The sequence below is a fragment of the Hypanus sabinus genome, chromosome 3 (genome assembly GCF_030144855.1).
Source record: "Hypanus sabinus isolate sHypSab1 chromosome 3, sHypSab1.hap1, whole genome shotgun sequence".
NCBI lineage: Eukaryota > Metazoa > Chordata > Chondrichthyes > Myliobatiformes > Dasyatidae > Hypanus > Hypanus sabinus.
Genome location: NC_082708.1, coordinates 43,686,485 through 43,700,753, shown reverse-complemented (window position 1 = coordinate 43,700,753; position 14,269 = coordinate 43,686,485). Strand labels below are relative to the sequence as shown.

The 14,269-nt window shown below is 38.4% G+C and overlaps 1 protein-coding gene across 6 annotated transcripts in view; it reads left to right on the top strand.

Annotated features, from left to right (window-relative positions):
• tnfrsf19 (tumor necrosis factor receptor superfamily, member 19) overlaps positions 1 to 14,269 on the top strand; it is a 94,149-nt gene that overhangs the window by 37,640 nt on the left and 42,240 nt on the right. For all 6 annotated transcript variants that reach the window (XM_059964189.1, XM_059964191.1, XM_059964192.1 and 3 more), the window contains exon 4: positions 99 to 277. In XM_059964189.1, the coding sequence (XP_059820172.1) occupies positions 99 to 277 (179 nt within the window). The remainder of the gene's footprint in view (positions 1 to 98; positions 278 to 14,269) is intronic.

Sequence of the window (14,269 nt, the reverse complement as noted above, 5' to 3'; positions counted from 1 at the left end):
GTGTTCATTACACATGCCTCTTGTCCTAGTAATTTTACCTTACTGCTTCTCCTTTTCTCTTACCTCTAACAGCAGGCTTTTCTTATTAATCCTTTCAGGAATGCGGGTTTGGATATGGGGATGATGGACAGTGCGTGACCTGCAGGCCAAGCAGGTTCAAGGAAGATTGGGGTTTTCAGAAGTGTAAGCCATGCTCGGACTGTGCTCTCGTTAATCGCATTCAGAAGGCCAACTGCACAGCCACCAGTAATGCAGTATGTGGAGAGTGCTTGACAGGGTAGGTTCAAGGAGCATCAGATGTGATCTGTTTACCTTTTAAGTATCTGGGATCACTCAATTTTATCTCTTTGAAGGCATGAAGTGTTGGAAAAATCCCACATCAGTTCCCACAGAATGTTTGGCTGCACATTCTGCTCAATTATCTGTCTGATTTTGTAAAATAAAGCACCAGAATCTTTCATAACAAGCCCTATTCATCTTAATGTAGTTCAAGAGACACCTTACTTTCTGTTTTAATAGCTATTTTTGTTGGTACAAAAGAGACAGTGTACCATAATTGGTTAAAGTGGGGACATTTACGGAGACACCCTGTGAAGTTCACTATACTTACTTTGAGTAACCATTTATTTCACTTTCTTTTTTATCCTGTACTCTTCATATATTTTCAGCTTGGTCCACAATCGCTTCTTTAGTTGTATATCAGTAATTCCATTCCCACCTATATGTGCCTGGCATCAAATATGTCAGGAGTTTTACATCTCATTGTAAACATTTCCCTACCAGTGCACTGTTGGCAGTGGGAACTCTTTATCATTTAGCACAGCACTATGCATCAGTAAAACCATAAGGTTGATTAACATGGACAGACTTGAAATGTGCAGAAGAAAACATTGGGATGATGCTACATCTCCCAAGTTATTTCCCTTCGGTCTCTTAATCTTTTCTATTCCCCTTCCTCTCACCCAAAAACACTCCCTCAACTCTTCTTAAAATTCATGCCTTCTGAAATCCTCCTCTTCCCCTTTCCCACCGTTTTCAGTTCCATCAGCTCTCCAGCCTTGATGTAGCTACTCTCCGTACTTCCATTTGGATGGCGACCCAGGAGACCGCAACGATGGAATTTGGAGCAACAAACAGCCTGATAGAGGAACTCAGCAGGCTGAGCAGCTTCTGGTGGGGGTGGGTGAGGGGAGGGAAAGGGATTATTGGCATCTTGTGGCAGGACTGAGGCTGGAGCGGGAAGAGAGTCAATCTAAAGAGAGGATGGGATTGGTGAGGTGGCTAGTGGACTGAAGGCGGGTGAAGGAAAATAGACGGATGGAGCTAGGTAGGGAAAGGAGGGGTGGAATTGGGGAACGGTGGAAAGTGGATGATAGATGGAAAAAGGCAATGTTAGGCAGGCAGAATGGACCAAGTGGAGGTGGAGACAGACGTTGGAGGGCAATAAACAGAGTGCCAGTGCTGTAACCTGACGAGTACAGAAGATGATCAAGGGAGCCATTAGAGATAGACAGATGGGGGAAGGGAAAGGTAGTGAGTATAATAAGCGGATGGAATGAGTGGTGGGAAGAGGGGGGAAATGGGGATCTAGATGGTGGAGTAGCAGGGGAATATGAGAGAGAAGACAAAACAGGATGACTGGAGATAGATCGGGCCAGGGGAGACAGCGGAGTCATAGGAGGAGCAGATTGCCTGAAGCTGGAAAATTCAGTTTGCATACCACTGTGTTGTAAATAAAACAGATAGAATATGAGGTGGTGTTCCTCATGTTTGCACTGGGTCTTGGCAGTGGCGAATGTCGAGCAGCCCCCCATTTTAATCCTTACTTAATCATGGGACAATTTACAATGACCAATTAACGTACTAACTTGCCGAAGGGTTTCAGCCCAAATCATCAACTGTACTTTTATCTATAGATGCTCCCTGGCTGTTGAGTTCCTCCAGCATGAACTTCCGGTATCTGCAGATTTTCTCTTGTTTGTGAAACCATTAGCCGGTATGTTTTTGGACTGTGAGAGGAAACCAGAGCACCCGGAGAAAACCCATACAATCCACTGTACAAACTCCTTACAAAGAGTGCCAAGCTTGAACTCTGAGCTTCAATACCCTGTGCTGTTATAGCATCGAGCTAACTGCTCTGTTGTGTAACTTGTTCTGTATACCTCATGTACATCCTCTTGGGAGCTGTTTGGTATATGCTTGAGTCATCTTAGTTCTTATGAATTAGGAATATTGAAATTTTATTGTCTGCATATCAGTTATTTCTAAGAAAAGTTTGAATTCATTCCCCCCCCCACCTCCCGCCACACCTTCCGTTCATATCTGTGTCAACCATCTTTGTTGATAGCGTCAGATTTTAACCAATCAAGGTCAACAACAACAAACCAGGGAAGACATAAAGATGTGCTAGGAATGGGGTGGAAATGGTGAGGTACAATTCTCCAATAAGTTGCACTGTCCCAGTGGATTAATGTCGCTAAGATCCATGTCATCCTGAATTCATTGATGTCTCCTAAATTTGTGTTACCCACAGTGAATTAAAGTCATAATCAGAAGCAGCATTATTATCACTGTCTTACATGACATGAAATCTGTTGTTTTGTGGCAGCGGTTAAGTGTAAAGATAGAAAATGACTGCAGGTTATAATATAAATAAATGGTGAAAAAAGATGAGTAATAAGGTCATGTTATCATGGGCCGTTCAGAAATCTGATGATAGAGAAGAAACTGTTCCTAACATGTTAAGCATTGGTCTTCAGGCTCCTGTATTCCCTGATGATGATGATGATAATGAGAGAGAAGAGGGCATGTTGTGGATGCTGCCTTCTTTAGGCATTGTCACTTGAAGTTGTCATTGATGGCGGAGCGGTTTGTGCCAATGATGGAGCTGGCTAGTCTACAACCTTCTGCAATCCTCTTTCGATCCTGTGCACTGAAGCTTCCATACCAGGCTGAGGTGCAGCTAGTCAGAATACTCTCTGTTCTACATCTGTAGAAATTCGCAAGAATATTTGGTGACAAAGCAAACTTAGCCACTGGTGGTACTTCTTTGTGATTACATCAGTGTGTTGGGCCCAAGATAAATCCTCCAAAATGTGGACACCAGGAACTTAAAGCTGCTCACACTTCCCACCATTAATAAGGATTGCTGGAGGATTTGTTGTCACCAATCTGCACAGACTCTGGTCTCCCGATGAGGAAGTTGCAGATGAAGTTACAAATGTCCATGTTTAGAAGCTTAATGTTTAATACTGAGAGAGCGATGGTACTCAGCACTGAACTGTGCACAAAAAAGAACAGCACCGTCCTATACATTTTGCTGTTTCCTAGGAGCACCAAAGTAGAAAGCCAGCGAGATCGTATCGGCTGTAGATAATGTTGTGACGGTAGGCAAGTTGCAGTGGGTCCAAGTTCTTGCTCAGACAGGAGTTAATTCTAGCCGTAACCACCTCTTGAAACACTTCTTAATGGTAGATGTGATTGCTATCAGTCAGTAGTTATTATGCAGCTCACCATGTATGGCATGTTTACCATGATTTAGCCTGTCACCGTCAAATTTTCATGATACAATATAGAATGTGGCATGTTGTTTCAAAGAAGTACTAGCTTTTATACATTGCTGTTAATTTTGGACATTAGGCTATTCAAAGGCATTCCAAAATAGCTGCTCATAAACACAAGAGATTCTGCAGATGCTGTTTATTTTTGTACGTGACTTTTTGACCATTTTGCAAACACTGACAACTGTGACTTTCAGAGCTGATTTTTACAAGCCATTAGCATGTTTCCCAGTTTTATTGCCTGTCATTATATTCATTACTCATTCTGAGACTGATTGCCTGATGTTTAGAGATGCTGTGTTTTCTCATTCTTTGGTACACCAAATAATGCTTTTAAAGGTTGTTATGGAAGGTCAGTTTGTAAAATGGAATGTCCACCATTTTATTATGCTTGAATTTAATACCCTGTCAATTTACTTTGGTGAGGAATTAACCCAGGAAATGAGAACTGTAAACAAAGTTGGACACTTAAAAGTGTTTCAGATTTGTTTGCATAGTCAAGTGATCATTGTCAGATTCATTCTGTGGAATTGTAGTTGAGTCCAGCAAAAAAAGTAAACTATCATTGTAGTGGAAGCACTCTTAACAGAGCAAGGATTTCAGTGTTTATAACTAGAATCCCAAGTGCCAGGGATCACATATGAATGTTATAAAGAGTGAGCTACAAGAAGTAGGTAACATTTAGCAGTTAGAGCTTGCACTTAGAAGCCTCTCAATTGTGAGAGGTGGGGGGGAGGGAAGAAATTTAATTTCGAGATTGTATTCAAGAAAGAGTGTGCACAAGTGGTTCTTGAAATCTGATCACTTAAAAGTCCTTTCCAGCCCTTCTCAGCATCAGGAATGACTTGCTTCTTCAGTTCCATTCTGTTACTTCTGAGGTGGCTGATAGGTCCTACGTGGGATCCCCAGACTCAGCCTCAGATAGGAAGTGCTTGATTTCAGAATCGGAATCAGGTTTAATATCACTGGCGTATGTTGTGAAATTTGCTGTTTTGTGGCAGCAGTACAGTGCAATTCATTATGAAAAAATCACTATAAATGACAATAAGAGGTGAATATGCTTTCAAAAATAATGAAAATTTTCTAAGTATCAAAAGAATTACTATAAACAGTAGTAACAGTAGAAAAACTAAATCAAATCCAGTATTTGGCGTGACCAGCCTTCGCCTTTAAAATTGCATAATTTCTTGTAGGAACACTGTCATTCAGTTTATAAGAAAATCGACTGCTAGGTTGTTCCGAGCATCTTGGAGAACTTGCCACAGCTCTTCTGTAGATCTTGGCTGCCTCACTTGCTTCTGTCTCTCCAGGTAATCCCAGATATTCTAGATGATGCTGAGATCTGTCGAGGCCAAACCATCCGAACCTGTATTTAAAAATCGTATCAGCTATAGCTCTTGTAAATTAATGGTTGAGATTAGCGTGTTCTCAGTTTTCCATTATTCCTGTAAATCTAATCCAGTGTGGGAGAGCTTCTTGGATCAGAGGTGAAAAATTGCAACAAGGAAAAATTGAGAAGAAGAGTGATGCAATACCAAAGCCTTGTTGATACTGAGTCTGTGATGGACCATCAGGTTAGGATTACAACTTGCATGGCATCATGTACCAGCAAATTTCAGAAGTTCTTTGTGATCAATCCTAGCTGACAAAGTTGAAGTTTTTAAGGAACTCATTGAAAGCCATGCACGGTGGTTGACTCTACTCTCTGTATTTTCCTCGGATTTAACACACAGTGAAGAGCATGCCCATGGTACCTCATGCTGAATGAATATAAACCAGGTTGGAACTCTTCAGCAACAGGGAGGAGGTGATTGGAGAGGGATCTTGTTATTTGTGATAAACATCAGTGAGAGCTCTCTGTAGTTACTGCATTTAGATTTTTCCATTCTTTAAGTTGGCAGTTATAGAGTCTGAGATATCCTTGCATGCTCTCCTCTTCTCTGCCGTGTTTCATTACTTCAGTAGGGTCTTTCCCGAGAGGGATTATTTCTTAACAGTTGTCATGACCTTTCCAATCTCTTGCTGGAATGGGTTAGTGCATAGTTTGTGATAGATTGTGAAGTGTGTGATAGAATCATAGATGTTCACATCAAAGGCAGACATTCAGTAGAAAAGTTATTTAGATAGGCACATATGATCAGTCTAAAGCTTTCCTACTGATACGTCCTAATAGTATCCTTAATGATTAACCAAAATGTGTAAAAAAACACGCATCTCTAGTAACTATGAGGTTTAATGCAAGGAGGATTATGAACAAAGCGGATGAGCTTAGAGCGTGGATCACCACTTGGAGCTATGATGTTGTGGCCATTACAGAGACTTGGATGGCTCAGGGGCAGGAATGGTTACTTCGAGTGCCAGGCTTTAGGTGTTTCAGAAAGAGGTGGGGGCGTGGCATTGTTGATCAGACATAGTGTCACGGCTGCAAAAAAGGAGGAAGACATGGAGGGATTGTCTACGGAGTCTCTGTGGGTGGAGGTTAGGAACAGGAAGGGGTCAATAACTCTACTGGGTGTTTTTATATACCACCCAATAATAACAGGGACATTGAGGAGCAGATAGGGAGAGAGATTCTGGAAAGGTGTAATAATAACAGGGCTATCGTGGTGGGAGATATTAATTTCCCAGATATCGATTGGCATCTCCCTAGAGCGAGGGGTTTAGATGGAGTGGAGTTTGTTAAGTGTGTTCAAGAAGGATTCTTGACACAATATGTAGATAAGCCTACAAGACGAGTGGCTGTACTTGATCTGGTATTGGGAAATGAACCTGGTCAGGTGGCAGATCTCTCAGTGGGAGAGCATTTTGGAGATAGTGATCACAATTTTATCTCCTTTACCATAACATTGGAGAGGGATAGGAACAGAAAAGTTAAGAAAGCGTTTAATTGGAGTAAGGGGAAATATAACCTATCAGGCAGAAATTTGGAAGCATAAATTGGGAACAGATGTTTTCAGGGAAATGTACGGCAGAAATGTGGCAAATGTTCAGGGTATATTTGCATGGCGTTCTGTATAGGTACGTTCCAATGAGACGGGGAAAAGATGGTAAGGTACAGGAACAGTGGTGGACAAAGGCTGTGGTAAATCTAGTCAAGAGGAAAAGAAGAGCTTACGAAAGATTCAAAAAAACTGGGTAAAGATAGTTATCTAGAAGATTATAAGGCTAGCAGGAAGGAGTTTAAGAAAGAAATTAAGAGAGCCAGAAGGGGCCTTTGTGGACTGGATTAAGGAAAACCCCAAAGCATTCTATAAGTATGTGAAGAGCAAGAGGATAAGATGGGAGAGAATAGGACCAATCAAGTGTGACAGTGGAAAAGTGTGTATGGAACTGGAGGACATAGCAGAGGTACTTAATGAATACTTTGCTTCAATATTCACTACGGAAAAAGATCTTGGCGATTGTAGGGATGAAAAGCATGAGCATGAAGATATTAAGAAAAAGGATGTGCTAGAACTTTTGGAAAGCATCAAGTTGGGTAAGTCACCGGGACCGGATGAGGTGTACCCCGGGCTACTGTGGGAGGCGAGGGAGGAGATTGTTGAGCCTCTGACAATGATCTTTGCATCATCAATGGGGACGGGAGAGGTTCCAGAGTATTGGAGGGTTGCAGATGTTGTTCCATTATTCAAGAAAGGGATAGAGATAGCCCAGGAAATTATGGACCATTGAGTCTTACTTCAGTGGTTGGGACGTTAATGGAGAAGATCCTGAGAGGCAGGGTTTATGAACTAGGAGTAGTCAGCATAGCTTTGTCAAAGGCTGATCATGCCTTACGTGCCTGAATGAATATTTTGAGGATGTGACTAAACACATTGATGAAGGTAGAGCAGCATATGGATTTCAACAAGGCATTTGACAAGGTACCCCATGCAAGGCTTATTGAGAAAGTAAGGAGGCATGGGATCCAAGGGGACATTGTTTTGTGGATCCAGAACTGGCCTGCCCACAGAAGGCAAAGAGTGGTTGTAGATGGGTCATTTTCTTCATGGAGGCCGATGACCATTGGTATGCCTCACGGATCTGTTCTGGGACCCCTGCTCTTTGTGATTTTTACAAATGACTTGGATGAAGAAGTGGAGGATTGGGTTAGTACATTTACTGATGTCACAAAGGTTGGGGCTGTTGTGGATAGTGTGGAGGGCTGTCAGGGGTTACAGCGGGACATTGATAGGATGCAAAACTGGGCTGAGAAGTGGCTGATGGAGTTCAACCCAGATAAGTATGAGGTGGTTCATTTTGGTAGGTCAAATATGATGACAGAACGAAGTATGGCAAGACTCTTGGCACTGTGGAGGATCGGGGGATCTTGGAGTCCGAGTCCATAGGACACTCAAAGCTGCTGTGCAGATTGCCTCTGTGATTAAGAAGGCATATGGTAAAACGTCAAGATTTTTGTGATTTTATGAAAAAACAGATTCAATTTTTTTTGGATACAAATTTACATTCAGTTGAGGATAAAATTGTATTATGGGAAGCAATGAAAGCATATATAAAGGGTCAGATTATAAGTTATACATCTAAAATTAAGAAGGAATACATGGCAGAAATAGATCAATTGGAAAAAGATATAAAGTTAGAAAAAGAATCTCAAAGATATATGATGAAAGAAAAACGAAGACAACTTGTTAATAAAAAACTACAATATAATACACTCCAGACATATCGTACAGAAAAAGTAATTATGAGAACTAAACAGAAATATTACAAATTAGGTGAAAGATCACATAAAATTCTTGCTTGGCAGTTGAAAACAGAACAGGCTTCTAAAACAATAAATGCAATTAGAACAAGTGTAAATAAGGTTACTTATAAACTTTTAGAAATTAATGAAACTTTTAAAAAATTTTATACTGAACTATATCATTCAGAATCACAAAATAAGATAGCTGAGATAGATAAATTTTTATCGCAAATAACCCTTCCAAAATTAAATTTGGAAGAACAGAAAGGATTAGATATGCCCTTTACATTAAAAGAGGTTGAAGAAGCTTTAGGATCACTTCAGAGTAATAAATCCCCAGGAGAAGATGGTTTTCCTCCTGAATTTTATAAAAAAAATTAAGGATTTATTAATTCCTCCTTTTATGGAATTAATATACCAAGTGGAAAGAATGCATAAACTCCCACAATCTTTTTTAACAATGATCATAACTGTATTGCCAAAAAAAGATAGAGATCCTTTAAAACCAACATCATATAGGCCTATTTCTTTGTTGAATACAGATTATAAAATAATAGCAAAAATTTTATCTAATAGAATATCTAAATATTTACTAAAATTAATACATATGGATCAAACAGGTTTTATTAAAAACAGACAATCAATGGATAATATAACCCGGTTACTTAGTATAATTCATTTGGCACAAAAAAGAGAGGAAATGAGTGTGGCAGTTGCTTTGGATGCAGAAAAAGCATTTGATAGATTGGAATGGGATTTTTTATTTAAGGTATTGGAAAAATATGAGTTAGGAAAATCTTTTATACAATGGATTAAAACTTTAAATACTAATCCTCAAACTAAAGTAGTTACAAATGGGCAGATTTCAACACTATTTTGCTTAATGAGGTCAACTAGACAAGGCTGCCTATTATCACCTGCTTTAATTTGTATTGGCAATAGAACCATTAGCTGAATTAATCAGAACAGATTCAGACATTGGGGGCTTTAGAGTTAATCAAGAAGAATATAAGATTAATTTATTTGCTGATGATGTTTTGATTTATTTAACAAACCCATTGCAATCTTTGCAAAGATTATCTTTTAGATTGGAAAAATATGGGAAAGTATCAGGGTATAAAGTAAATTGGGATAAAAGTGAAATTTTACCCCTTACTGAAGGAAATTATAATCAATGTCAATTAGTAACTCAGTTTTGATGGTCAATAAACGGGATAAAATATTTGGTATTAGAGGATAATGATGTAAAAAATTTATATAAACAAAATTATTTGCCATTATTAAAAAAAATAAAAGAGGATCTTGATGAATGGATGATGTTACCAATAACATTAATAGGTAGACTTAATGCTGTAAAAATGAATATATTTCCTAGATTGCAATATTTATTCCAAACTTTACCAATACAATTACCTCACAAGTTTTTTCAAGAACTGAATAAATATGTAAGGAAATTTCTTTGGAAAGGAAAGATGTCAAGAATATCATTGGAAAAATTGACATGTAAATTTGATTTAGGAGGGTTACAACTTCCAAATTTTAAGAATTATTATAAAGCAAATCAACTTAGATTTATAGCATCTTTTTTTGATGAAGAGAAACCAGCATGGATTAGAATAGAATTAGATAAGATAGGGAAAAAAAAGAATCTCCTATATTAAGACACTTGATTGATTTATGGAATAAGGTAAATATGGACGATGAGATAAGGAAATCTTTATTAGCAAAAAGAACTTTAATTCAAAATAGGCTTATTCCTTTTACAATGGATAATAAACTTTTACATAATTGGTTCCAAAAGGGGATTAAATATATAGGTGATTGTTTTGAAGGAGATATATTGATGTCGTTTGATCCATTGAAAAATAAATATAAAATATCAAATAACACTCTTTTCTGTTATTTTCAATTAAAGGCTTATTTACGAGAAAAGCTGGGTCGAACAATGTTGATGCCAAAGTCTAGTGAAATAGAAATATTAATTCAAAAAGGAAAAATATAAAAAATTATATCTTGTATGTATAATTTGATTCAAAAACAGACAATTAAATCAGGAATTCATAAATCAAGACAAAAATGGGAATCTGATTTGAATGTTAAAATTGATGGAAAAAACTGATCAAGATTATGTTCTGATAGTATGAGAAATACAATAAATGTTCGACTTAGATTAATACAATATAATTATTTACATCAATAATATATAACACCACAGAAAATAAATAAATTAAATTCAAATATGTCTGCCCAATGTTTTTGATGTAATCAAGAAATTGGTACTTTTTTACATTCTACTTGGTGTTGTTTTAAAATTCAACCATTTTGGATAAATCTAAGACTTTTATTGGAACAAATTACTGGAGTATAACTCCCACATAGTCCAGTATTATTTTTATTAGGAGATATTGAAGGGACAATGCCGAAACTTAAATTGAATAAGTATCAGAAAAAAATTATAAAAATTGCATTGGCAGTAGCCAAAAAAGTTATTGCAGTTACTTGGAAATCTGATTTATATTTAACTATGAATTGTTGGAATAATGAAATACATAGTTGCATTCCACTTGAAAAAATTACATATAATCTAAGAAATGAATATGATATATTTTTGAAAATTTGACTCCCATACTTACAAAAGATAGGATTAAATACATAGGTCCTTTAAAGATAAAATTATAAAGTAATTGGGGAAAGCAAAAATAAATATTTAAATTATTTTGAACTCCATGGAGCATGTGGGGGTCCTCCGATATCCAGGCAATCTTTTCTCTTCTTTCTTTCTTTAGATAAGGGTTAAGGGGGGGGGGGTTAAGGGGAGGGGGGGTCAATATTATTTTTCTCACTTTTTTATCATCACATTTATTCTTTGTAATTTTCTAAAATTTAATAAATAAATATATTTTTTTCAGAAAGAAGGCATATGGTGCATTGGCCTTCATCAATCGTGGGATTGAGTTTAGGAGCCAAGAGGTAATGTTGCAGCTATATAGAACCCTGCTCAGTCTCCACTTGGGAGTACTGTGTTCAGTTCTGGTCGCCTCACTACAGGAAGGATGTGGAAACCATAGAAAGGGTGCAGGGGAGATTTACAAGGATGTTGCCTGGATTGGGGAGCATGTCTTATGAGAATAGGTTGAGTGATCTTGGCCTTTTCTCCTTGTAGTGACAGAAAATGAGAGGCGACCTGATAGAGGTGTATAAGATGATGAGAGGCGTTGATCATGTCAGAGGCTTTTTCCCAGGGCTGAAATGGCTAGCATAAGAGGACACCGTTTTAAGCTGCTTGGGAAGTAGGTACAGAGGAGATGTCAGGGGTAAGTTTTTTATGCAGAGAGTGATGCGTGCGTGGAATGGGCTGCTGGCGACGGTGGCGGAGTCAGATACAACAGGGTTTTATAAGAGACTCCTGCAGAGGTACATGGAGCTCAGAAAAATAGAGAGCTATGGGTAACCCAAGGTAATTTCTAAAGAACATGTTCGGCACAGTTTTGTGGGCCAAAAGGTCTGTATTGTGCTGTAGGTTTTCTATGATTCTATGAAATATTCAATTAAAACTCAAAGAATTCCCAAAATCAAACTAATTTTGGTTGGTTTCATAATTAGCATTTACCAGCTGATCTGGCCTTTTCACTGATTAAAATCAAGAGTTTTCAATAATTATTGAAAACTTCTTAAAATGATGTTTATGTTGAAGGATCATGGCTTGCTGTACAAAGTTTGAAAAGATGCAATGATTAGAAAAGAGCCTTGTTTAATTGTGTACAGCTCTGGTCACCGAATTATAGGAAGATGTCAACAAAATAAAGAGAGTACAGAGAAGATTTACTAGAACGTTACCTTGGCTTCAGCACCTAAGTTACAGGGAAAGGTTGAGCAAGGTAGGTCTTTATTCTTTGGACCATAGAAGGTTGAGGGGGGACGACAGAGGTATTTAAAATTATGAGGGAGATAGATAGAGTTGACGTGGATAGGCTTTTTGCATTGAGAGTAGGGGAGATTCAAACAAGAGGACATGAATTGAGAGTTAGGGGGCACAAGTTTAAGGGTAACATGAGGGGGAATTTCTTTACGCAGAAAGTGGTAGCTGTGGTGGAACGAGCTTCCAGTAGAAGTGGTAGAGGCAGGTTCAGTATTGTCATTTAAAGTAAAATTGGATAGGTATATGGACAGGAAAGGAATGGAGGGTTATGGGCTGAGTGCGGGTCAGTGGGACTAAATGAGAGCAAGTGTTTGGCATGGACTAGAAGGGCTAAGATGGCCTGTTTGCATGCTGTAATTGTTATATGGTTATAATAAACGTCTTGAAGATTGTAAGAGGTCAGGAAATGTCAGAGTAAAGAGATCTAGTGTTTGTAGGTGCTTGGGGGAACTGTGTACAAACTGGGCATTGAAAGGTGGTTTGATTGAACTGCACAGGATTGCAACCTGGTTTAGAGAGGGCAAATGGCAAGTAGCTGTTCCCATTAGCAGATACAGTGACAGTGATCTTACATGATAGACAAAAGATAAAGGCCAAAGTGAATGATTGCTTGCAACTCACTGCCTACAAAACTGTTGGAAATGGAGTTAATCATGGCCATGGAAAGATATTCAGACTGGCCATGACGGAAGATAATATGCAGGGAGATAAAAAAACAGGATTGACAAGATTGTCTTATAAAGAGCCCAATGGCCTCTTGTGTTTTAACAATTGAATGAATCCAAGATGCTGAAAGACATGCTAATTTCTCTACAGGGAAGAAAGGAAACAGTTTATTTTCACTGACATATGTCATGAAATTTGTTGTTTTATAGCAGCAGTAGAGTGTAAAACAAAAATTACTACAAAAGTAAATATATAGTGTAAATCAGGTAAGGCGCATGGACTATTCAGGACCTTTATCTGTCTGTTTTTATTATCTTTCTTTTAAGGACATAAGATTGTGCTTTTTTTCACATCACCTTGATGGCTTCAGCAATAGCAGTCCTGCCCAAGTATCTTGGTCAGGGGTCGGCAACGTTTACCACTGAAAGAGCCAATATGGACCCATTTCCCACAGAAAAGAAAACACTGGGAGCCACAAAATGAAATAACACTGCATACAACGGGTTTTTTTTTTTGCCTTTATGCTATGTATAAACAAACTATAATGTGTTGCATTTATGAAATTGATGAACTCCTGCAGAGAAAACGAAATTACATTTCTGCATGCAACAAAAACATTTTGAACTCCGAAAGAAAAGACGTTGGGTTGAAGGTTACTCCATAGTTAGCCTACCTTGGATCGAAGAATTAAAAGAATGCGCGCGCTGGCGGGTGTCAGGCATTGGCAGTGGTGATGTATATTAATAGTGATAAAAAAACACGTTGTAGCGGTGGGCTACACGCAGCGCTAAAATAAAGACTGCAGTCAAAGGTAACTTTATTCGAACTAAACAGCCTTGCTTTAAAGCCTCCCTCAACCCACCCCCCGTGGGCGCGGATGCTCCAAAAGACACGTACTCACAAACCCCCGTAGGCTATCTCCCTTAGCCTGAACGGTGGCTAATTGTGAGCCGGTTCGGATGTGCCAGGAAACGGTGTCTCCGCAAAGTTTTCAGATTGTACAAGATCACCATAATCTTCAAATTTCGAATTACATTTCAAAAGCTACCAAACCACGGGGAGCCGCATCACAGAGATCAAAGAGCCGCATGTGGTTCTGGAGCCGCAGGTTGCCGACCTCTGATCTTGGTTAAGTTCTGGAGAAAGCTTTCTAATCCAAGTATATGTTTGCTTCAACATGATAAAAGTATGCCTTTACCCCAAGAATCATTTGGAATGACAATTAAATAGGATTGGAGGCAATTTATGGTATATCCTAACTATACCAACTAGGAATTGTAGGGTGGGTTTGACAAAGGATTTTCGAGATTCAATCCTTTTCAAAATGCAGAGTTATTTAGTTGTATTAAGCTTCTAAAAAACAGAAACTGCAGGTTAGCTGTTTTACAAGTAGTTTTCTTTTCTGCAAGTAGTGTGTTTTTGTTAAATAGGACTACAATT